This window comes from Dryas octopetala, chromosome 1 (assembly GCF_963921425.1).
Source record: "Dryas octopetala chromosome 1, drDryOcto1.1, whole genome shotgun sequence".
NCBI lineage: Eukaryota > Viridiplantae > Streptophyta > Magnoliopsida > Rosales > Rosaceae > Dryas > Dryas octopetala.
In genome coordinates this window covers 3,892,060-3,916,352 of record NC_141366.1, presented here as the reverse complement: position 1 = coordinate 3,916,352, position 24,293 = coordinate 3,892,060, and the positions used below count along the sequence as shown (strand labels likewise).

Sequence of the window (24,293 nt, the reverse complement as noted above, 5' to 3'; positions counted from 1 at the left end):
TTTCATCCTTTTTTTTTTTTGGTCAAAAAAACCATGGACATGTGTCCCAGAAGGATTAAAGACCATATATGTTGTATGTACCCACCCATCAACTAATACTAGATTGCTAGTATTGGAAATTGGAATACTAAAAGCCTTCTCCAGCCATCAATTAAAATTAATAGTTTTGGAATACCAAAAGCCCTCATTAGTCCTCGATCAATCAATTCTTTATTCTTATGCATGTGTAGAAGAGTATTGGAAATTATAAACTTAGGTAAATTACTTTAAAGGGCATCTCACTGTTTTTTTTTTTTTGGTTAAGAAAAGGTATAGATATTGAAGGATAGTAGCCTACAAGGCTATAAGTACTCAATATCCATTTGCCTGAGCAATTAGCATTTCCAGATACGTCAAATTCTGAAGCTAAATTTTTTTGAAAATTTACATTTCAAACAAATCTATAGGTACTCTGGATGTGATTTATTTAATTTGAGAAAGCTACTTGTCTCTACGGTTTACACCCACGAAAGTTCATCTGATTTATATGAATTTACTCTCTACTACTGAGTCTACTTCTCCCTTTCTATCTTGTTTGCATTCGCCATGATTGTTGCAAGAGTTTTGGTGAAAATGGAAGGTGGTGAGACAAGAGAACATTATGTGACTGCTTTTGCATTTTTGTTTTTTGGTGAAAAGGTAATGAATGCCCAAAAGTTGGAATAGCAATTTATTAATTTGTGCCTCAAATATGATTAGTCTAAAATAACTTGATCGATCACCACAAATTGTGAATCGAAATACTTGTTAATACGATGGAAATACGTTGGGATATAATTTTTTAGAAAATTAAGTTTAAATATCAAATTCTAATAATTTTTCTAAAAAAGTATTAAGACGCTAATTTTTATTTTTTGTCAGTTTAGGTACTAACCTATGTTAAGACATTTTGAATTAGGTCACAAATCTGCATGAAACTTAAATTTTTTGACACCGATCGCTCAAGAAAAGTGCTGAGTATTCGACGATTTTCCATTAGTTTTTTTTAGTTTGGTTATAGTTGTGACTGCGTGAAATTCTCAAAAATTATAAATTTATACGAATTGTTATTGTTTTAGACTTGGGGATGATGTACTACTACCTAAAGACTAAACATTAAATCTTAAGCATCACAAACATTGAAAAAAGTTATGACTAACCTTGGAAACACACTAATTGAGAGCAAATTTGCTCACTACCTTAACTCATTAAAAAACTGCCATGTGACATGTTAGCTAACTTTGGTCAAATTTTTATATTTACATATTATTAATATTTCTATTAATTTTTTAATGAAAAAATTAGAGTTAGTCCTTCTAACATTTTTTTTTTAGAAAAAAAAACCTTATGACTTTTTTTTTCCCAAATAAAGTCCTTATTTTTTCTGAATAAAGCCCTTTGACCCTGTTTTGTCAAAAAAAATATGTCATTATTTTTTTATTTTTTTAGGGTATAGGGTACGAGTTCATCTCATACTTTCCTAGAGTATAGAATAAGATTTGTGGAGGCATATTAGGTTTTAACTTTGAGGTATATAATGAGATTTGTGGAGGCTGCATATTAGGTTTTACCTTTGAGGTTTTAATTTGAAATGCACTTGGTATGAAGGGGAGCTAGGTGGGGAGGAGCTGATCTGGGGGAAGGGTTGGGCTGGGCTGGGCTGGGCTAGGAGGGGCGGGTTTGCGTGGGGCGGGGTGGCGCTGGGTAAGGGAAAAAGATAAAGGGGCGAGGGGGGGCTGTTGCTGGGTGGGCGTGCGATGGAGTTGGGTGGGCGGGTCTGGATGAGGGGGCTGGGTCGAGGGGGGCTGGGTTGGGGAGGGGCTAGGTGGCGGGGGAGGGAGGGCTGGGTGTGTAGTGGAGGAGGGGAAGATTGATGTTTTTTTTTTGTTTTTTAATTTAATTTAAAATTGTTAAAACATAAAATTTTTTAATTAATTTTTTTTGGTCTAATAAAATTACTCAAGGTGTAAGGTCCAACCTCAATACAAATATTTTCTTTTTTGTTTATTTATTTTTTTTCTCTTATAAGGGGTTATATGCAACAGTTTTGAAACATCAGGTGATGTATGTGTAATTGTTGAAACCTCAGGGGGTGTATGTGAAAAGACGATAAACCTCAGGGAGTGTAAGTGTAATTAACTCATATATGTTGTATGTACCCACCCATCAACTAATACTAGATTACTAGTATTGGAAATTGGAATACTAAAAGCCTTCTCCGGCCATCAATTAAAATTAAGAGTATTGGAATACTAAAAGCCCTCATTAGTCCTCAATCAATCAATTCTTCATTCTTATGCATGTGTAGAAGAGTATTGGAAATTATAAACGTAGGTAAATTACTTTAAAGGGCATCTCACTTTTTTTTTTTTGGGTTAAGAAAAGGTATAGATATTGAAGGATAGTAGCCTATAAGGCTATAAGTACTCAATATCCATTTTGCTTGAGCAATTAGCATTTCCAGATACGTCAAATTCTAAAGCTAAATTTTTTTGAAAATTTACATTTCAAACAAATCTATAGGTACTCTGGAGTCTGGATGTGATTTATTTAATTTGAGAAAGCTACTTGTCTCTACGTTTTACACCCATGAACGTTCATCTGAGTTATATGAATCTGCTCTCTGCTACTTCTCCCTTTCTATCTTGTTTGCATTCGCCATGATTGTTGCTAGAGTTTTGGTGAAAATGGAAGGTGGTGAGACAAGAGAACATTATGTGACTGCTTTTGCATTTTTGTTTTTTGGTGAAAAGGTAATGAATGCCTAAAAGTTGGAATAGCAATTTATTAATTTGTACCTTAAATATGATTAGTCTAAAATAACTTGATCGAGCACCACAAATTGTGAATCGAAATATTTGTTAAAACGATGGAAATACCTTTGGGATATAATTTTTTAGAAAATTAGGTTTAAATACCAAATGCTAATAATTTTTCTAGAAAAGCAGTAAGACACTAATTTTTATTTTTTTCAGTTTAGATACTAACCTATGATAAGACTTTTGAATTAGGTCACAAATCTGCATAAAACTTGAATTTTTTGACATCGATCGCTCAAGAAAAGTGCTGAGTGTTCGACGATTTTCCGTTGGGTTTTTTTAGTTTGGTTATAGTTGTGACTGCGTGAAATTTTTAAAAATTATAAATTTATACGAATTGTTATTGGTTTAGACTTGGGGATGATGTACTACCACTAAACATTAAATCTTAAGCATCACAAACATTGAAAAAAGTTATGACTAACCTTGGAAACACACTAATTAAGAGCAAATTTGTTCATTACCTTAACTCATTAAAAAACTGTCATGTGACATGTTAGCTAACTTTTGTCAAATTTTTATATTTACATATTATTAATATTTCTATTAATTTTTTAATAAAAAAATTAGAGTTTAGTCATTCTAACATTTTTTTATTTAGAAAAAAACCTTATGGCTTTTTTTTTCTCAAATAAAGTTCTTATTTTTTCTGAATAAAGCCCTATGACCATTGCCTTGTCAAATAAATATGTCATTATTTTGTTATTTTTTTAGGGTATAGGGTACGGGTTCATCTCATACCTTCCTAGAGTATAGAATGAAATTTATGAAGGCTGTATGTTAGGTTTTACCTTTAAAGTTTTAATTTGAAATGCACTTGGTCTAAAGGGAGTTGGGTGGGAAGGAGCTAGTCTGGGGGAAGGGCTGGGCTGGGAGGGGCGGGTTTGCGTAGGGTGGGGGAAAAAGATAAAGGGGCGAGGGGGGGCTGTTGCTGGGTGGGCGTGCGATGGAGCTGGGTGGGTGGGTCTGGGTGAGGGGCTGGGTCGGGGGGAGGGGCTGGGTTGGGGAGGGGCTAGGTGGCGGGGGAGGAAGGGCTGGGTGTGTGGTGGAGGAGGGGAAGGTTGATGTTTTTATTTTTTTTAATTTAATTTAAAATTGTTAAAACATAAAATTTCTTAATTAGTTTTTTTGTCCCAAAAAAAGAGACGAAATTACCATTATGTCATACCATAACAGCGCCTGGTAGGTATTTTTGAGATGCCTAAAAGAAGAGACAAATAAAAACCCCAAATTAAATTACTCGCAAGCGCACAAGTCCGTAGTAGAATAGAGTTACGCAAGTACGAGGTCGAACCACAAGGATTGGTTAATCAACTCATTTGAACAAAGATATTGAAATTCACAATAAATAAATAAGACAATATTTAATTAAGATATGGGCAAAGCAACGAGATATCAAAGTGACGTTAACAATCAATTAAGTAAAATACTAGAGCAAAGAATCCACCACTAAAAATCCTGTCTAACTTCTAGTCACTTTACCTTCGGTTCACTTAATTAATAGTGTTGGCTATCCTTTTGGACACGACTTGCCTATGGTATTTAGAACAAGTCTATTACTTTCACATGCAAGTCGCCTATGGTATTTAGAACAAATATGTCATGCAAAAGAGTCTTTTGAGTTCAAAGAATTTATTAACTAGCCATGCACATCCCAAGAGTATGGTATTTACCCAAGGCATATACAGACCTTATCCACATGAAGCTAAACCCAAACCCTGTATGGTATCTACATAAGTTTGCATCAAATAACTCAATTAACAACCCAGATGGTGATCAAACATCCATGTAATTATTTGAGTATGAATCGGTGAATAAGAATCCCACTATCAAGAAAACAACCAAAGATAAAATAACAATAGAACTAGATTATCATCTTAAGGCTTCATCCTGCCCTAGCAATGTATTTAGTTACACAAATCCATCAATAAAAACCGAATAAAAGTCATAACAAAAACCACCCAAAACTGCCTACTGCTCTTCTCAAAGTGGCGTCCTTTCCTCTGCCAACGTCTGCCCTTCCCAGTCTCCCTACGCCTCTTGCCCTCTTATATATTGTCCCCTCTTCCGCAAGTCATCTCCTCCTCCTTGGACTAGGTTGCGGCACACCTAGGAAATAGGGGCTGACTTGGAGTCCTTCTTTCATTAGGAAAATCACCTAGCCTTGTCAGCAAATATCCATTCCAAAACTCCTACGGTGGTCCCAGCAAACTGAAAGAATGAAAAACAAAGCAATAAGTCCTTATTTAACCCAAAAACCTTACAAAAACCAATTAAAAATAAGATTAAAAACAGAGACATTAGACACCCATCAAATTCCCCCAAACTTAATTCCTGCTAGTCCTCGAGCAGAACACACAATAACCCAATTAAGACAGAACTAATTACAAACCCCAAGTGTGCCTCAAAATTCCACTATGTTAACAGCCCAAGGAATCGACTAAATATTGTACGGGTTCTACACATGATGCCAAGATTAACAATATCTCACCATAGTCAAATTAAAGTGTGTATGTGAATAGCCAAAATCAGAACAAAAACTTGCAATCCAATAGGCACATGCGCACACACTTTACTCACAGCCACAATTTCATACCCCATAAGCTTGCTCTTTATATCATCTCTCCACTAATGTAAATAAATGCAACAACACAAGATCAAAAGGGCTTTGCAATGGTTGTAGCACTGAGTGGGGTACTTGGCTAAGCAAAGACATGAGAATGAGAACATCAAAGTCTAGAGAACTAAATGAGCACAAAGTGGCAGCACAGAAGATTTGGAATTTGTTATTATGCATAGGATTTGAGAACATTTAGAACCATTTCACAATTTGCAACACTTTGAAAACAATAGTCGGCCCAATTTGTACGGCTCTTCACCCTAGATCCTCCTGATTTTTCACCTCAATGATCCCCTAGGGTCGTGACTTCTTTGGTCACACTTCACTAAATTTCTTCTCTTGTTTTTTTTTTTTTTTTTTTTTTTTTTTTTTTTTTTTTTTTTTTTTTTTCAAACATCCAACTTGTTTCTAACAGATCACACCGGGTGCAATTCCTATATACTTCCAGTGTTCCCACACACTTTGCCTCACTAGTTCTCTAGACAAGGAATAAGCAAATGTGTTTGAGGTTTAATAAGGTAGAAATGTGGGGGCTGTTAAGGAAAAGGCTTACAGGGGTAATGAGGACTTCGGGCTGGCTACCAAGAAAAACAGAATCAACAGTCCAAAGATGGCCTAAATCATCTCCCAGCTGTTGCACTTATTTAAAATTTCGCCTCAAGTGATACTTAGAACAAGTTCTAGAGTATGTCTGACATTAAAGTAGAATAACATGTGCCCTTAGACTAACAAGAACTTGCACCAGCTTGGTAGAGTGCTCAAAACAAGTTTACGATTTACCCTGGGAGACATAATTAACCAAGTACTCATGTGAGAACACAACAATACCCAGCAATACCCATTTCGTTCAACATAATAGAAGTAAGAATAATGGTAAAAATTGAACCAATCAGCGTAATACCCAAATAAAAGTAATACCCAGTAAGAATCACACCCTCAAATCCATTAATTCCCCCAAACTTAAACTGAGCATTGTCCTCAATGAGAAACACAAGGAAATCACGCAAGGACAGAAATAAAACAGGGAGATGAGGGAAAGAGAGCACCTGGTGGGCTGTGCGTTGCGGAGGACGGCCAATGAGTGGGATGACGGCGCGGGTATACGGCGTCGACGGCGCTGCTCAGATCGCCCAGACAAAGGGCATGCCCTAGCCTCCTCGCGTCGCCTCTGCTCCCCAAAGTATCCAGCTAAATGAGAGAGATGGTGGGGACCGAATAATGAAGAAAACAAATGACCCTCTCACCCATTTAATTCCTTTAAACACTTGGTGGGCCACATGGGCCTCAACTTAAACCCACCCCCAAAACTTGTGAGACAACATTGGAGCCTGGGAAAACAGCCACCCCCGACCCAGTAAGAACCTCTCTAAAGCATGTGCAGGTGAACACCACGACTACCGCAGAAGCTCAACGATTAGATGCAAATTCTCTGGGCAGTAGAACATGGATGAGCTTCTTCCAAGTTGGACTTGGTGGTAGAAGTGTATGCCCCTCCCAAACCTTGAATTTTGTCCTCACCCTGAAGGTAGCAACGAACAACTGAAATTGAAAAAGAACATAGTAAGTTGCAGGAGTAATGACACAATCACAGTAACAAAAATTAAACGAAAAACACACAAAGAAATAAACAAGGAAATGCTTGGGTTGCCTCCCAAGTAGCGCTTAATTTAACGTCATTAGCTTGACATATCGAATGGCTAAGGTGCTGGGGATGGTTCGGCCAAAGGTATTGAGGACTTCTCAATGTTGAATGGTGATTCCAGGTAAGGCTTTAGGCGATGCCCATTCACTTTAAAGGTCGTTCCATTCTGAATATGTCGTACTTCTACAGCACCATGGGGAAAAACATGAACCACAACATAGGGGCCATACCACCGCGACTTGAGCTTGCCTGGAAACAGGCGAAGTCTTGAGTTGAAAAGTAGCACTTTCTGTCCAGGAAAGAACTCCCTCCTTAAGATGGTTTTGTCATGAAAGAGCTTGGTCCTGTCCTTATATATTTTAGCATTCTCGTATGCATCATTTCGAATTTCATCTAGTTCATTGAGCTGGAGCTTCCTCTGTTCACCAGCAGCACCATAGTCGAAATTGAGTTGCTTGACTGCCCAGAACGCCTTATGCTCAAGCTCCATAGGAAGATGACATGCCTTTCCATAAACTAAACGGAATGGGGACATGCCAGTTGGTGTCTTATAGGCTGTCCGATATGCCCACAGCGCATCATTAAGCTTAAGGGACCAATCCTTGCGGGAAGTACTCACTGTCTTCTCTAGAATTCTCTTTATCTCTCTGTTGGAAACCTCAACTTGGCCACTTGTTTGTGGGTGGTATGGCGTAGCAACTTTGTGAGTGACATTGTATTTTGACAAGAGATTCTTTAGGGGTTTGTTGATGAAGTGTCGCCCCCCATCACTGATGAGGACACGAGGAGTTCCAAACCTGGGAAAGATGGTGCCTTGTAAAAGTTTCAAAACAACTTTGTGATCATTAGTTGGGGCAGCCACTGCTTCTACCCATTTGGAGACATATTCCACAGCCACTAAAATATACTCATTGCCATATGAAGAGGGAAAAGGCCCCATAAAATCCACCCCCCAGACATCAAACAATTCAATTACTAAAATCCCATGCTGAGGCATCTCATTTCGATTAGAAATATTGCCCACTCTTTGGCACCGATCACAAGCTGAACACCATGTGTGAGCATCTTTGAATAAGGAAGGCCAATAAAAACCACTCTGTAGGATCTTTGCTGCTGTCCTTTTTGAGCCGAAATGGCCTCCACATGCATGATCATGTGCAAATTGTAAGATGCTTGCTTGTTCAGTAGTGGGCACACACCTCCTTATCATCTGATCAGAGCAATACTTGTAGAGATATGGTTCATCCCAAAAGTAAAACTTGACGTCATGGAGAAACTTCCTTCGCTGCTGGGTGCTCAATTCAAGAGGCATCACCCCTCCAGCCAGATAATTGGCGATATCCGCATACCATGGTGTGACATGTTGGACTGCAAACAGCTGTTCGTCAGGGAAGCTCTCACGCAATGGCACAATGGTGTCTTCATTTTCGTGAGTGTGAGTTAGACGGGAGAGATGGTCAGCCACCACATTCTTCACGCCTTGCTGATCTCGTAGCTCAACATCAAATTCTTGTAATAATAACACCCACCGAATGAGCCTTGGTTTTGCATCCTTCTTGGACATAAGGTACCTTAATGCAGCATGGTCAGTATAAACAACGATCTTAGAGCCAAGCAAATAGGACCTAAACTTCTCAAGTGCAAAAATGACAGCGAGCATCTCTTTCTCAGTAGTGGAGTAATTGAGTTGTGCATCGTTCAAGGTTTTTGAGGCATAAGAAATAACATGTGGAAGCTTGTCCCTCCGCTGCCCCAAAACAGCACCCACTGCGTAGTCACTAGCGTCACACATTAATTCAAATGGGAGACCCCAATCTGGAGCTATCATAATCGGCGCAGAAGTGAGTAGAGATTTCAAAGTGGTAAAAGCTTGTAAACATGATTCATCAAAGTGAAACGGAGTGTCCTTAGAAAGAAGATTGCACAAGGGTCGGCTGATTTTGGAAAAATCCTTAATAAAACGCCGATAAAAACCCGCGTGTCCTAAGAAAGACCGTACAGCCTTGACTGATGTGGGTGGTGGCAAATTGGCAATTAAATCAATCTTCGCCTTGTCTACTTCTATCCCGCGACTTGAAACCAAGTGTCCTAACACAATTCCCTGCTTCACCATAAAGTGACATTTTTCCCAGTTGAGAACAAGGTTAAATTCCTTGCACCTTTCCAAAACCATCTTCAAATTTCCAAGACAGTTATCAAAAGAGAAACCGAAAACAGAGAAATCATCCATGAAAATTTCAATTATCCTTTCGACCATATCAGAGAATATACTCATCATGCACCGTTGGAATGTAGCTGGAGCATTGCATAGGCCAAATGGCATACGCCGGTAGGCAAAGGTACCATAAGGGCACGTGAATGTTGTTTTCTCTTGGTCTTCGGAAGCGATAGAAATCTGATTATAACCTGAATACCCGTCAAGAAAACAATAATGTGAGTGCCCGGCTAACCTTTCCAACATTTGGTCAATAAACGGCAAGGGAAAGTGATCTTTCCGAGTTAAGGAGTTCAACTTCCGGTAATCTATACAGACTCGCCAACCTGTTTGCATTCGAGTGGGCACCAATTCCCCAGTCTTGTTCTCAACCACTGTGATTCCTGACTTCTTTGGTACAACTTGGGTAGGACTAACCCACTGGCTGTCAGAGATGGGGTATATCACGCCTACATCCAGAAGTTTGAGTACCTCTTTTCGGACTACTTCTTTCATATTTGGATTCAAACGCCTCTGAGCTTCTATGGTGGGCTTCGACCCTTCTTCCAAAAAAATCCTGTGCATGCAAACCGCGGGGCTTATACCCTTGATATCAGCAATGGACCAGCCGAGAGCTGACTTATTTTCTCCTAGAAGCTGCAGCAATTTCAGTTCCTCCGTCTTGCTCAAATCCGATGCTATGATCACTGGCAATGTGTCAGCTTCGCCCAAAAATGCATACTTCAAGTGAGATGGCAATGACTTGAGTTCTAATACTGGTGGCTTAATTACGGAAGGTACAGCAGCTGGTGGTGGCGTGCCAAGAGGCTCTACGGCTTGTCTCCATCGCGGTGCTGCAACGGGATTCGCCTCAAGTGCAGCCACTACCTCTGGCGTCTCATCCTCAGCAAATTCTTCAAACTCAGAGCACGTAAGGCATGTCTCCAGCTCATCACTTGCTGAAGAAATTAAAAATTGAGCATGTATAATCGGGTCAAGGACATCTACGCGATGACACTCCTCCACATCACTGGGTTTTTTTAAGGCGCCAAACATTCGAAACTCCACTGATTCACCATCAATTCTGAGCTTAAGAGTACCTTGCTGCACGTCTATTAATGCACCAGCAGTAGCAAGGAATGGCCGGCCGAGTAAAATGGGAAGATTCCTATCTTCTTCCATGTCGAGCACCAGAAAATCAGCCGGTATCACAAATTGCTCCACTTTAATTAACACATCTTCGACAAGGCCCTTAGGATAAGTGACTGAACGATCCGCTAATTGTAGCGAGACAGACGTCTTTCTTAGCTCTCCAATGCCCAGCTGCGAGAAAATAGAAAAGGGCATAAGATTAACACTAGAACCAAGATCCAAAAAAGCTTTATCAAATTTAGATTCACCAATAATACAAGGCAAAGTAAAACTCCCTGGATCTTGTAATTTTGGGGGCATCTTGTTGAAAAGGACGGCGCTGCACTCCTTAGTGAGTTCGATTTTTTCATGGTCCACAAATCTTCTCTTGTTAGAGCACACATCTTTTAAAAACTTGGCATATGTGGGAATGTGCTTGATGGCTTCTAATAATGGGAGATTAATTTGAACCTTCTTAAACACTTCCAAAATGTCCTTCATGTGCTCACTCTGCTTCTGTTTTTGCTGCCTGGAAGGAAAGGGTAAAGTAGGCACATATTTGTTAACACAAGGCAACTCGGAAGCAACATTTATTGGGCTTTCAATTTCGCCACTTTCAGGTGCAGCGGCAGGTATGGTTTCCTCGGCTTCCTTTTGCTTTTGTGCTGCAATTTCTTCTCTCCGATCATATAGCTTACCACTCCTTAAAGTCCGGACAACCTTAGCATGCTCTAATCCTCTTGGATTCGGTTCAGGCTGGCTAGGTAGTCTACCCATCCCTCTTTCGGTCAAAGTAGAAGCTAGTTGGCTGACTTGTGTCTCCAGACTTGCTATGGCCTTGGTGTTAGCTTGCTGGCCCTTTTGAGACTCCTGAAACATTTGCTGCATCTGAATTTGATTTTGCATAAGCTGCTGCATCATGTCTTCCACCCCAAGTTTTTTCGGCTCTACTGGAGCTTGAGTCTGCTGAAAGGGAGGGTTACGTGGAGCTTGTGGTTGATTATTGTTGCTCCATGAGAAGTTAGGGTGATACTTCCAGCCAGGATTATATGTATTTGAGAATGGGTCAGTCCTAACATTTCGATTGTAGGAATTCACCAAACTTGCTTGTTCTTGTACAAACTCCGGAAAATCAACCCCATTGGGACAAGAAATCGTGGCATGACCAATGACATCGCAAATAGCGCAGATTTCTTGTGATGGCGTCCTCCCATTCATAGCAAGTAGCGCATCCAATTTGTTGGCAATGGAATCAACCTGCGCCTTTGAAGCAAAAACATTCGAATGGTTACTCTCATTCACTCCAGCACACCTTTCTCTAGCATCAGAATGTTGTGTTTCCATTGCTAGGCTGTCAAACAGAGTTTGACATTCAATTGTGGTCTTATTTTTAATGGATCCACCTGCATAGTTATTTACTGCAGCCTTACTAGAAACGGTCAGTGCCTTATAAAATATACGCATTAAAACAAGGGAAGGCAAACCATGATGAGGGCACTGAATTAACAAATTATTAAATCGCTCCCACGCCTCGGAAAACGACTCATCTGCATGTTGACTAAATTGCATGATCTTATCCCTTAATGCATCGGTTTTCTGGGCTGAGAAAAACTTCTCCAAAAATTTGTTTTGAATTTCTGTCCAGCTGGTTAGTGATCTCGGCCTCAAAGAATTCAGCCACATCTTCGCCTTGTCCTTCAAAGTGTAAGGAAAGATCTTCATCCTTAAGTGCTCCTCCGTGACTCCTTCTGTCAAAGGCATATTAGAAACCATGTTAAAGATGTCACGAATATGAACTAATGGATCTTCATTATTTAAACCATGAAAGGAAGGGATCATGTTGAAGTGAATATTTTTTAATTCATAATTCCTGGCTGCCGCAGGGAGAACGATGCTCGACGGTGATGTCGGAATTGTTGGGATGTCAAGGTCTCCCATTGTCTCGTTGGGTACAAGAGCCATCCTTTCTTCCCTCTGACGAATGTCCTCTTCTCTAACCTCTCTACGTTTCCTGCGAATTTCCTTGAGCTTTTGTTCAATCTCCGGCTGAAATTCTACAAGTTCACAATCCGAAGATCGTGTACCAGTCATCCACCATGCAAAGGACAGTTTAATGAATTGAATTGAGCGCAATCCCCGGCAACGGCGCCAAAAACTTGGTAGGTATTTTTGAGATGCCTAAAAGAAGAGACAAATAAAAACCCCAAATTAAATTACTCGCAAGCGCACAAGTCCGTAGTAGAATAGAGTTACGCAAGTACGAGGTCGAACCACAAGGATTGGTTAATCAACTCATTTGAACAAAGATATTGAAATTCACAATAAATAAATAAGACAATATTTAATTAAGATATGGGCAAAGCAACGAGATATCAAAGTGACGTTAACAATCAATTAAGTAAAATACTAGAGCAAAGAATCCACCACTAAAAATCCTGTCTAACTTCTAGTCACTTTACCTTCGGTTCACTTAATTAATAGTGTTGGCTATCCTTTTGGACACGACTTGCCTATGGTATTTAGAACAAGTCTATTACTTTCACATGCAAGTCGCCTATGGTATTTAGAACAAATATGTCATGCAAAAGAGTCTTTTGAGTTCAAAGAATTTATTAACTAGCCATGCACATCCCAAGAGTATGGTATTTACCCAAGGCATATACAGACCTTATCCACATGAAGCTAAACCCAAACCCTGTATGGTATCTACATAAGTTTGCATCAAATAACTCAATTAACAACCCAGATGGTGATCAAACATCCATGTAATTATTTGAGTATGAATCGGTGAATAAGAATCCCACTATCAAGAAAACAACCAAAGATAAAATAACAATAGAACTAGATTATCATCTTAAGGCTTCATCCTGCCCTAGCAATGTATTTAGTTACACAAATCCATCAATAAAAACCGAATAAAAGTCATAACAAAAACCACCCAAAACTGCCTACTGCTCTTCTCAAAGTGGCGTCCTTTCCTCTGCCAACGTCTGCCCTTCCCAGTCTCCCTACGCCTCTTGCCCTCTTATATATTGTCCCCTCTTCCGCAAGTCATCTCCTCCTCCTTGGACTAGGTTGCGGCACACCTAGGAAATAGGGGCTGACTTGGAGTCCTTCTTTCATTAGGAAAATCACCTAGCCTTGTCAGCAAATATCCATTCCAAAACTCCTACGGTGGTCCCAGCAAACTGAAAGAATGAAAAACAAAGCAATAAGTCCTTATTTAACCCAAAAACCTTACAAAAACCAATTAAAAATAAGATTAAAAACAGAGACATTAGACACCCATCAGCGCCATGTAGGCGTTTAACTGAGATGTTGACGGAAAAAGTGAAAAACTAACGGAGGTACTTTAGCACCGCTTATTCGTACTATGAGTACCTTAGTGCCACTTTTTAAAAATGAGGTACCTAATTTTAAATAGATCCAAAGTTGGAGTATATAATTGCAATTAAGACATTTTAGTTCTTTTTTTTTTTTTTATATAAAAAGAAAGATTTCTAGACCCAAAAGGAAAACCAATAATAAATACATAAATAAATAAATTGTTAATTTCATTTATATACCTCAACTATACATCACTTATCAACTGGGTACCTCTGGTTCAAAAACTTTCATTCGGGTACCTCAACTTCAATATTTCGTCAACTTAGTACCTTCGTTAGTCTGACCGTTAGGAAGACCGTTATCTGCATACGTGGCGCTGACGTGGCACACGCAGACCCCACAATTAAACGTTGATTTGTCTTTTAAAAAAAGACACATATACAAAAATTAATAAAAAAATCAATAAAACCCTTAAAATTATATAAAATTGAAAAAAAAAAAAAAAAAAAAAAGCCAACCCCCACCTAGCACCCTTCCTCCCCCACCCTGGCCACCCCCTCCACCTTCCCTGCCCCTCCCCCCCAAACCCAGGCCACCCCCCCACCTCCCCCGCCCTTCCCCCCCAAACCCAGGCCACCCCCTCCACCTCTCTCGCCCCTCCCCCCCAAACCCAACCTCATTGCCAAGATTGAAAAAATTAATTATTTAAGGAAAACTCATCAATCAAAACCATCAAACATCCAAAACCCATCTCCAAAATCGATTTTTCTTCCTCAAAATTTTTTTTAGCTAAAATCAAAGTTGATTTGAAAAACAAGAACTAACCATCATTCAAGAGGAAGCCCAGAAACCCAGCAGCACCTCCGCCTCCCTTGCACAGCCACCCAACTGCTGCCTCTCTCATCGACCGCCACCCTCCCCCCTTCGTCATTCCGAACCCCTAGCCCTCACTTTCTCTCTCTGCCTTACTCGATCTCTCTCTGCCTCACTCTCTCTCCTCGTCCCTCTCCTTTCTCTCTGCCACTAGCAGTTTGTGCCTCTCCTCGTCCCTCTCCTTTTTCTCTGCCTTACCCCAGCCCCGACCCCACATCACCACCGAAAACCAACCCAACCCATACGCATCCCCTTCCCGCCCAGCCTAGCACATACCCGGGCCGCATCTGTTTTGAGAGGTTGGTTTCTGTTTGGGAGGTTGGTTTCAATCTTGGCAATGAGTTTTTGGATTCTGTTTGGGAGAGTTTGGGAAGGGTGGAAGAGAGGTTGGGGTTAGGTGGGAGGGGGGTGTGACGGGCCAAGGGGGTTGGGTTTGGGGGGGAGGGGCGAAGGAGGTGGAGGGGGTGGCCTGGGTTTGGGGGGGAAGGGCGGGGGAGGTGGGGGGGTGGCCTGGGTTTGGGGGGGAGGGGCAGGGAAGGTGGAGGGGGTGGCCTGGGTGGGGGAGGAAAGGGAGGGAGGGTGCTAGGTAGGGGTTGACTTTTTTTTTTTTTTTTCAATTTTATATAATTTTAAGGGTTTTATTGATTTTTTTATTAATTTTTGTATATGTGTTTTTTTTTAAAGATAAATCAACGTTTAATGGTGGGATTCGCGTGTGCCACATCAGCGCTACGTATGCAGATAACGGTCTTTCTAACGGTCAGACTAACGGAGGTACTAAGTTGACGAAATATTGAAGTTGAGATACCCGAATGAAAGTTTTTGAATCAGAAGTACTCATTTGATAAATGATGTATAGTTGATGTATATAAATAAAATTAACCCGTAAATAAAACAAGCCCGGACAAAACCGCAAACGCAAGCAAATTCCCCACATGGACAGTCTGCACATTTTGCACAGCGGCCATAGCCACTGAGCCAGTGAGAAACAATGAACAAGTCGAAGCTGCAAGAGCTGTGTCAGAAGAGGGCATGGGCCTTACCCGAGTACAACAACACGAAGCATGGCCTCGACCACAACCCTCGCTTCTCAGCCACCGTCACGATCAACGGCATCACCTTCGAAACCGTGGAACCATTCAAGTCCGTCAAGGAAGCCCAAAACTACGCCGCAAAGCTCGCCTTCGACCACTTCTCTGATCCACAACCCAAACCCAAACCCAAACCCAATATCATTCCCAAACCCAAACCCAAACCCAATCCCATTCCCAAACCTTCCTCTTTCCCTCAACCTTCTGTTCCCTCCTCATCCGCAGGTAAAAGGTTTTGGGTTTTTAGCTATAATCTTAATGCTCTGTTTGGCTGCTGAAAAATTTGGTTACTGTTATTGATTTGGAATTTTCTTGACGTTTTTGCGTTTAATGTTCTGTATGGTAGCTGAGAAGGAAAGGAAAGCACATTCTTTTTTTTAATTCCATGCTAGTTTGGCTTTTTTCTATTTACTTTTCCCCAGAATTAGATATTTGGGTTCTCTATTTGCAAACCATGAATATGTGTGTGTGTGTGTGTGAGAGAGAGAGAAGAGAGAGAGAGAGGGATTTTTCTTTATGGTTTATCAGATTAGTTAGTACTGGATGCTGAAATTGATAGTTTCTGCGAATGCTGATCAATTAGGTATTGATATGGTTTAGTTACCTGGTCTGAAATATCTGTCTTGATGGAGATTTTGAAGTCTGGACTTATATCTTGGTAATAATATTGGAATTGGTTGTCAAACATTGGACTTCATACATTTTTGGATTCCATTAGGGCGAGGACAGCCCCTAGATGTTTGGTGTTGGAAAGTCTACATTGTTTAGTGTATAACACCCCAGTTAGTATAGTATCACTTGATTCGAAAACCTAAATAGTAAAGATACGGATAGTTTTTGTGGAGCACTAGTATGTTTCATGTTACATATTAACAACTTGGTTTCACATAGAATTCCTAGGAGGTTTGTGTTTTTTGTTTAACAGTAAACATATAAATGCAACGGTTATATGTTAGTGAGTTAGTTCGTGCATGGAAACCTTTTGATATCTTGTTACCATTAATAACGTTGCCATATTTTTTTAACTATATTTAGGACCCTGATGGTTTTTCTATTACCTTTAGTTTATTTAGTAGGTTCCCTTATTGCATCATTTGAACGAAACATTTTTAATTCATGTATTATCCGGTTTAAGTGTATAAATGACATACTATGGTCGTCATTAAATTTTTTTCTTTCTATAAAATTCTTCTTCCTTTTTCCCCCACTACCAATTTGTTTTAAAAATCTTATATTGCTGTCTCCGTCTCTAGCCCACTCAATTTTTGCTCTTCGCCTCCAAAACACTTAATCCTTAAAAGCCAGTTCCTCTAACCTGGCTAATACGTCTCCTCTCTCCCTATTTTTTTCACCGTCTAACCCTGCCGTTCCTTCCCGTAAATCCTATTCTTATAATCTTACCTCCACCACCCTTTTTCCTTTCCCCACCTCTTCAAACACCTCCTTACTCCAATCTTTCAACTTCCCCTTTAAAAATTTTAACTCTGTCATGAATTTATATCCAATTCCCAAACCTTCCTCTTTCCCTCAACCCTCTCTTCTCTCATCCTCAGGTAAAAGGTTATAGGTTTTCAACTATAATCTTTCTGCTCTGTTTGGTTGCTGGGAAATTTGGTCCTGTTTTTGTTTTGCAATTTTCTTGACGTTTTTGTATTTAATGCTCTGTTTGGTAGCTGAGAAGAAAAGGAAAACACATTCTTCTGTTTGATTTACATGCTATTTTGGCTTTTTCTATTTTATTTTACTTTAATTTTTAAGGGTCTTCCTCCCCTAGCATTGGATATTTGGGTTCTCCATTTGCAAATCCTGAATATATGTGTGTGTATTATGTATGTGCAGAATCTTCTTTATGGTTTATTCAATTAATATGTATTGGATGCTGAAATTGAAAGTTCTTCGAATGTTGATTAATTAGGTATTGATACAGGTTACTTACCTGGTCTAAAATATCTTTATTGACGGAGATTATGAGGTCTGGACTTGTATCCTGGTAATAATATTGATGGAATTGGTTTGCGAAAGCCAGTTCTTCTAACCTGGCTAATAAGTCTTCTCTCTCGCTCTTTTTTTCACCGTCTAACCCTTCCCTTCCTGAAAATCCAATTCTGTTAATCTTACTTCCGCCTCCCTTTTTCCTTTCCCCACCTCTTCAAACACCTCCTTACTCCAATATTTCAACTCCCTCCCTCCCTTGAAACTGTTCTGATGTCCACTGTTCCTTGAATGCTCCAGCCACATGTTTTTGAATCGGAAATGTTCTGGACCCCATCCCATGTATTTGTATCTAACCCTATTGGACAGTGATCAGATGTTGCCCTCACCAAAGCCCTCTGTCTGACATTTGGGAACAAATCTCCCACTCTAGAAGAAAATGAGAATCTGTCCAATTTTCTACACACTGCTGCTTTTCTCGTACTTGGCCAAGTAAATTCAGCATTAAGTAGGCTTGGGTCCCTCAAAATTATTATCTTGGATGAAATCATTAAAAGCTTGCATACTTCTGGGGGAATTGTCTCTGTGATCTTATGTGAATCATTGGCCAATTTTACTTTGGCCTATTAGTTTCTGTTTAAATAGTAGTTCAAGGCTTTTATTTTTCTAAATAATTTTTTGGGTCTGTGGATCTTTAAATTGCTCTTACTATTGGTGAAGGGAGAACATGAATCAATTATGTTTACTGTGAAATTTTAGTTCAAATTTACTGCGTATTACTTTAATTTCACATTTTCACATATGGATTCTATTATTCCAGCACTTCCTTCGAGAGTGGACACTGATTTGAATAGTACACAAGACGCAAAACAGACATTGCAACCAAAGATTCAAGAAATGCATCAAACACCTCAGGTCAGTGGTAACAGATCAGGTGCCAGTTCTCAGGCCAATGGCAGCACATCAGGTGTTGAAGATGGTACTAGATTTAGAGGTTAGAAATTTTGTTCACTCTACAATCTTTGGACTCAATCTTTGGTGATTGAAACTGAGCCTAATATTATTGCTCTCCAATCCTTCAGTTTCTGCACTAAAGTATTTTATAATCTTTTCACAGTAACTAAGGTTTTTGAGGATTAATACAGAAAAAGAGATCCTACATAAGCATCTCTTTAATTTTATGTGTGGCAGTAACTGAGTCTAGAAATAACACTTCTCATCCTTCAATTGTGGAGCTAACTTATTGGAAACTCTTGGAAAGTAAACTCAGAGTTTAAAGGATTTGAGAAAAGGAAATGGCACAGAAAGTATAAAATGCCTGAAACTCTTTAGCATATGCAACATTGTGCATCCCACTAATGTTTGTCTTAGTTTCCCAGTGTCTCAACTTTTTCTTGATTAATACTTAAGTTATTATATGATTTACAACTTATAATCTTTTAATATGAGGTGTAGATATACAACATATGTACAAGAACCAGCTGCAGACTTATGCACAGAAGAGAAATCTTCTTCTACCTGTGTATTCTTGTGAGCGGGAAGGTCCTGGCCATGCCTGCCATTTCAAGTGTAGGGTAACAATTGATGGACAGACCTACGAGGGTCAAGAATTTGTTCCCACACTGAAGGAAGCTGAACATGCAGCTGCAAAAGTTGCTTTGATGTCCCTGTTGCCAAATGGAGTTCAAGAGGTTATTATTTTGATAACCTGTGGCCAATTTATATCAATTCTATGCTTATTTTCATAACGGTGGTACTTTAGAGCATCTCTAAATTTTTCTTTTGTCTGTGTGTGTTTTTCTCTTCTTCTTTTTTTTTTTTTTTTTTTTCCTAGGATGATTGTGGTTTATACAAGAATCTTTTGCAAGAACTGATGCAGAAAGAAGGTGTTTCTGTTCCAGTCTATAGCACAAGAAGATCTGGTGAACCTCACATGCCAATTTTTGTTTCAACTGTGGAGATAGAAGAAGAAACTTTTGCAGGTGAAGAAGCAAGAAGCAAGAAGCATGCAGAGATGAGTGCGGCAAAGGTTGCTTACAATATATTGAGAGAGCGTAAGTATATATTTCTTTTGACTTACTATCTCCAAATTAATGTTAGCCCCTAGGTAGGTATTTTCTTTTTATTTATGCATGCATCTGTGTGAGTGATGTTGCAGTATAAATTGACTCTTGGAATATGGAAATAAATGAATTCTTAGGATGTTTTCTCTTTGGAACATTATGTGCTTGCAGCTTAGGGAAAGTAATTCTTGTACATCATCAAATGGGTTAGTGCTTAGTTGATTTTATAGTAAGAAGAAAGACGTCTTCTGAAGCTGAGAAGAAACCTATTCAGTGTGTTTATAGGTTTAAGCTGCACATTTTGCCCACAATTATGGCACCTAAATTGTAAAACCGTTTTTATTCTTTTGGGTCTTTTGAAGAAAATTGTTGTGCTCCAACCATCATGATTTCATAATGATCTAACATAAGCCTCTTGAATTTGTCTGTTGTCTCTAATTGATGAATCAATTATTTGATTTTAGAGGACATGTAGGACATTGTAATTCTTAGTTTTTTGAATAATTATTAATGCCTAGACTATACTTTATGTTAATTCTCTTGTTCCAACTTGAATAAATTCTCATCATTTAACTATAGAAAACATATTCAGTTTAAGTCCATGAAATATGTTCTCTATAGCTTTTATGGTATGAATACTGTATGTTAATTATTTTTTTAAGTACATTTGTTTCTTCAATACATTTGTTATGTCATAGTCCATGAAATATGTTTTCTATAGGTTTTATGGCCTTCTTTCAGTTTCATATTTATTCTCAGTAACTTCACTATTAAATAATTCTCTTACAAAATCATGATTAGTAAGTAATTATTGATTATCTGACAAAAAAAAAAAAAAGACATTATTCTAAAATAATATCTGATGGGATGGGGAAATAAATGATTGGTCATCCTCACACTTGCTGAAGAATAAAGTCTACTGCATGCTTGACAACATATTGTGCCTTCCTCTTCAGGTAAGTCGGGTCAAATCCATTTGGTTCTGTCCCCTACTCAGAAAGCGCAAGATGTTTCGAAGCTCGTATCTTCTAGCTTTCAGTCAAACCTAGCTGCTGAGTTACAACAACAAGCCAGACCTAACACCCCCATGATCTCAATTCCGAGTACGATTACTAGGGAGCAAACAAGGGAGAATAGTGGTATTTTTTTTCCCCCCAAAGCACTTTTGTTTTCCTAAACCTTATACTATACTATCATTGCCTTCGTATGTTCCTTTATGTGTTTGTTGGGATCATGTTCTTTATTCTTAGATGCTTTTGAATCTGTACACAATATTTTTCTGCTGGCACCATTTTCTTTCACAAAATAAGTATATCGAATTGGAGTATATATGGTTATATCTAAGTTATCAAACAGATAGCTAGAGATGATGTTTTTGAGCTAATATGTCAACTCTGAAAGGAGCTGGTTATAAGGAGGGTAGCAACTACTCTTCTTATGTCATGACTTGAATTTGAGTTGGGCAGCCCAAATTTTTTTTAATCAGTGAAAATATCAATAGTTACCTTCTGTTTATTTTTTTAGGTAAAAACTTTTTATTAACATAAACAATAAGGTACAAGACAGTGGATAAGGTATCCACTAAGCTTAAGATGTTAAAACTTCAGTTACCTTCTGTTTAATTGATAATTTTTTTTTTTTACTTCTAATTTGAAATATTTGTTCTACTTATCTTTATGCATATAGGTGTTGACTTTTAATGGTTTTCTCTTCTTAGAGTTTTAGATGTCCTTTCATTTGCATATGCCTTTGAAAATGCTTCTAAAATGCATTGGTTGACTTTCAGAAAATCCCCGTGATGTCTGGCACTAAACAAAGAATGTTCCAGTCTCTCTCTCATTCTTTTAAAGTATTGTGTTAGAGCAAAGTGAAGATTTGAATTAAATACAGTTTATTCAACAAAATATCACATATGTATGATCTAAAATATCTTAATGAATATAAACAACTTCTGTAGTTTTACAGTTGATGCTTTGGCTAACCAGCTTGTTATAGTAGTGGGTATATATCATTGTCAAGTATATGCCAGAACATTGAGTTATTGAGTCCAGATTCAAGATTTTGGGAGAAAACTCATGGCAATACATATGTGAATACTTTAGAATTGCTGCATCATGAAATGATCAGATACAAATAAGCATCAATTGGAAAGCTTACAGAATTAAAGCCAACGGAAAAGTGAATTCCTTATGGAGTTCATAAAACGTGTTAAAGCTATGCCGAGGTTTTCCTACATACATTAATTAACATGTACATGGAATTTAGAGTATTCAACACAAATTATCTTTATATGTTTCATAAGCACCTTTTTAAAGCATATAATGTGCTTTTACATACATGTATTCTTTCACAATGTAGGCACATATGTCTATACATGCATATGCGGATGCATACAAAATACATAATATTTTGTAATCAATGATAAAAACTCACTTGTTATTCATAAGTGATACACACACGTTTATTTTATTATATTTAAGTATTTAATAAGAAACAATTATATCCTTAGGCCATGGCTTTAGTGGAGAGTTTGGTGAGGTCGGGTTAGGTCTTTGGTTCAAACGAACAAGACGGGTAAAGAAAGAAATATCACATTTATGTTTCCTTGGTTCTCTAGAGGTCCTCTGGGTTGATGAGCTACAGGAGTCCATGCAATAAATACCTCTGCTCCTGGTTAATGCAACTATGGTAGGTAGCACCTCTAAACATATATGTACCCAATGCATGCCCAGTTGGGGCAGTGGCCCCATTAAGCATTTTTTGTTGTTGTAAACATTTAATTAGTGGTATTTACTTAGTGAGATCCAGAGTATCACTGAAAGGAAAATGATGGTATCACATATCCTCACAGGATTAACTCAGAATTAAAATAGGGTATGAAGACTGACGAAAATAGATGTTGATATTCTGATATGCTCTTTATTTTTTAACTTTAAATGTAATTGATATCTTCTTGTACTCTCCGCAAAGATCATAATCTGAATTGCATATAAGTAAAGTTTTCAAATCATTGAGCTTATCTGCTTTGATTCCAGTAAGTGCAGGAGGAAGCAGTCATCAGCCTGCTGCTGTGTCCCAAAATGGTCGTGCTCAGGAGAGATTTCCTTCTCCCCCCCCTAGGTTCCAAAAGGGCTTGTCTACAACTTCGGCTTCTTACAGCTCCACTAATTTAAATATGGACCCTACTCTTGAGCCACCAGCGAAAAAGAGTATGTCATCGTATAACAGGGTTACTGTTTATCCCCGTGTTTCAAACATGACAATTCCAGAGGGCAGCACTGTGTTGCCCATGAGTGATGAAAAATGGGTTGCTTTCTCGCACCCGAAGTGAGAAATTATGTATAGGTTTACGAAGTTCCTGGTTTAAATAAAAGAGGCCATAGGCTCACTACATTCCTGGTTTAACTGACGGTGACCATAGGCTTACTAAGTTAATTGCTTACAATGTGTTGCCTTGCTCACCTTTATGAAGTCCATTGTATAGGGTTTGTCTATATTATATGCAATAGTATTTACCTTTCTTTATTCTTATATATGTGTTTTGCTTGAATTTCTTAAAATTTTCCATTTTGCATGCATTATGTATTGCTGAAAAACAATTAAAGATGCATTTTTCTTTAAATTTTTTCTAAAATAAAGGCTGCAAATTTGACTTTTGTAAAGCAAATTACACGTAATGGCTCTATCTGTGACGTACTGATATTTGCCCTTACAATAAAAGATCCTATATAAAAGCACTAATAACTTAAGGAGGGTCTAAACGCAGAGGGATGCTATTGTCAATTTGTCATCCACCAAAATGTTCTTCCTACCCCATTTTTTAAATAAATGAATTAATTTAATTTTATAATTATAATAGATTACTTACAAGAACACATTAGAAAAAGAAAAACTAAGCTCCTGTCATGGGAGGCAGCTCCCTAGAAATAAGAGACACACCAATCCAAGTCTACTATTTGATGTTAACAATTTTCCTTGTCTCAAAAGGATATTTTGAGAATATTGGTGGGTGAGTTAAGTAGAATATATGTGGCAAAAGAAAAAGGTAGAAAAGAGAATGTTACTAGCATGTTATGAAAAGAAAAATTAGACGGATGGAAAAACGGAAAAAGTGGGTGGAGTGTGAAACTTGGTAGGTGGCAATGATGTAAAAATTGTCACGCATTAACAGTTGAAAGACTTCACCGTCTGTAATTCAAGCCCAAACATATGATAAAGAGCCGAAAATCACAAAAATCTAATACTAGCAGGTTCAGTTAATAGTAGTTTTTTGTTTCCCTTTCACATAGTTTTCATATAAGAAAAAACAACAATGGAGTTGGACCACTAACACAATTCTCAATCTTTGTTTGTGTACACAACTTTGAGATGAGAAAGATAAATGCTTGAACTTGAAATATGTTGGGACATAATAAACAGAAAACCCTCTCCTTATCATTAAACCCTAAATAACATGAGAGAATTCATAAGTTTCTAATGGATGATTTTTTTTTTAATAATTAGGAATTGTCAAGACAATGAGAGATCGTAAATACATAGTTCATAGACCTCATTTGAGCCCAAAAAATAAGAGAGACAAAGCC

At 38.4% G+C, this 24,293-nt stretch overlaps 2 protein-coding genes and 1 non-coding gene across 3 annotated transcripts; 2 read left to right on the top strand and 1 right to left on the bottom strand.

Moving 5' to 3' along the window:
- Positions 1-7,154: 7,154 nt before the first annotated feature.
- Positions 7,155-12,515, bottom strand: LOC147296626 (uncharacterized). The gene is made up of 3 exons (XM_086229493.1): positions 9,257-12,515; positions 8,273-9,157; positions 7,155-8,143 (listed from the first exon to the last, which is right to left on the bottom strand). The coding sequence occupies exons 1-3, from the start codon at positions 12,513-12,515 to the stop codon at positions 7,155-7,157; spliced, it is 5,133 nt and encodes a 1,710-aa protein (XP_086085619.1).
- On the top strand, positions 11,905-12,011 carry LOC147296627 (small nucleolar RNA R71). The gene has a single exon (XR_015120130.1). It is a non-coding gene; the product is annotated as a small nucleolar RNA R71 (small nucleolar RNA).
- Positions 12,516-15,539: 3,024 nt separating the features above from the next.
- Positions 15,540-23,224, top strand: LOC147296625 (double-stranded RNA-binding protein 1-like). Its single transcript, XM_086251483.1, has 6 exons — positions 15,540-15,940; positions 18,468-18,641; positions 19,103-19,338; positions 19,482-19,701; positions 20,667-20,849; positions 22,746-23,224. Exons 1-6 carry the CDS (start codon positions 15,616-15,618, stop codon positions 23,039-23,041), a joined length of 1,434 nt encoding a protein of 477 aa, XP_086107609.1. The 5' UTR covers positions 15,540-15,615; the 3' UTR covers positions 23,042-23,224.
- The last annotated feature ends 1,069 nt before the right edge of the window (positions 23,225-24,293 follow it).

Excerpts from the sequence above, each read along its gene's own strand:
- LOC147296626 (XM_086229493.1), bottom strand. The coding sequence starts at position 12,515 with ATGACTGGTACACGATCTTCGGATTGTGAACTTGTAGAATTTCAGCCG. Across the intron at positions 9,158-9,256 it reads GAAGATGGTTTTGGAAAGGT|TAGACAAGGCGAAGATTGAT; the intron begins GCAAGGAATTTA and ends GCGGGATAGAAG. Across the intron at positions 8,144-8,272 it reads GCCCACTACTGAACAAGCAA|CTTGTGATCGGTGCCAAAGA; the intron begins GCATCTTACAAT and ends CATGGTGTTCAG.
- LOC147296625 (XM_086251483.1), top strand. The coding sequence starts at position 15,616 with ATGAACAAGTCGAAGCTGCAAGAGCTGTGTCAGAAGAGGGCATGGGCC. Across the intron at positions 15,941-18,467 it reads TGTTCCCTCCTCATCCGCAG|CACTTCCTTCGAGAGTGGAC; the intron begins GTAAAAGGTTTT and ends CTATTATTCCAG. Across the intron at positions 19,339-19,481 it reads TGCCAAATGGAGTTCAAGAG|GATGATTGTGGTTTATACAA; the intron begins GTTATTATTTTG and ends TTTTTTTCCTAG.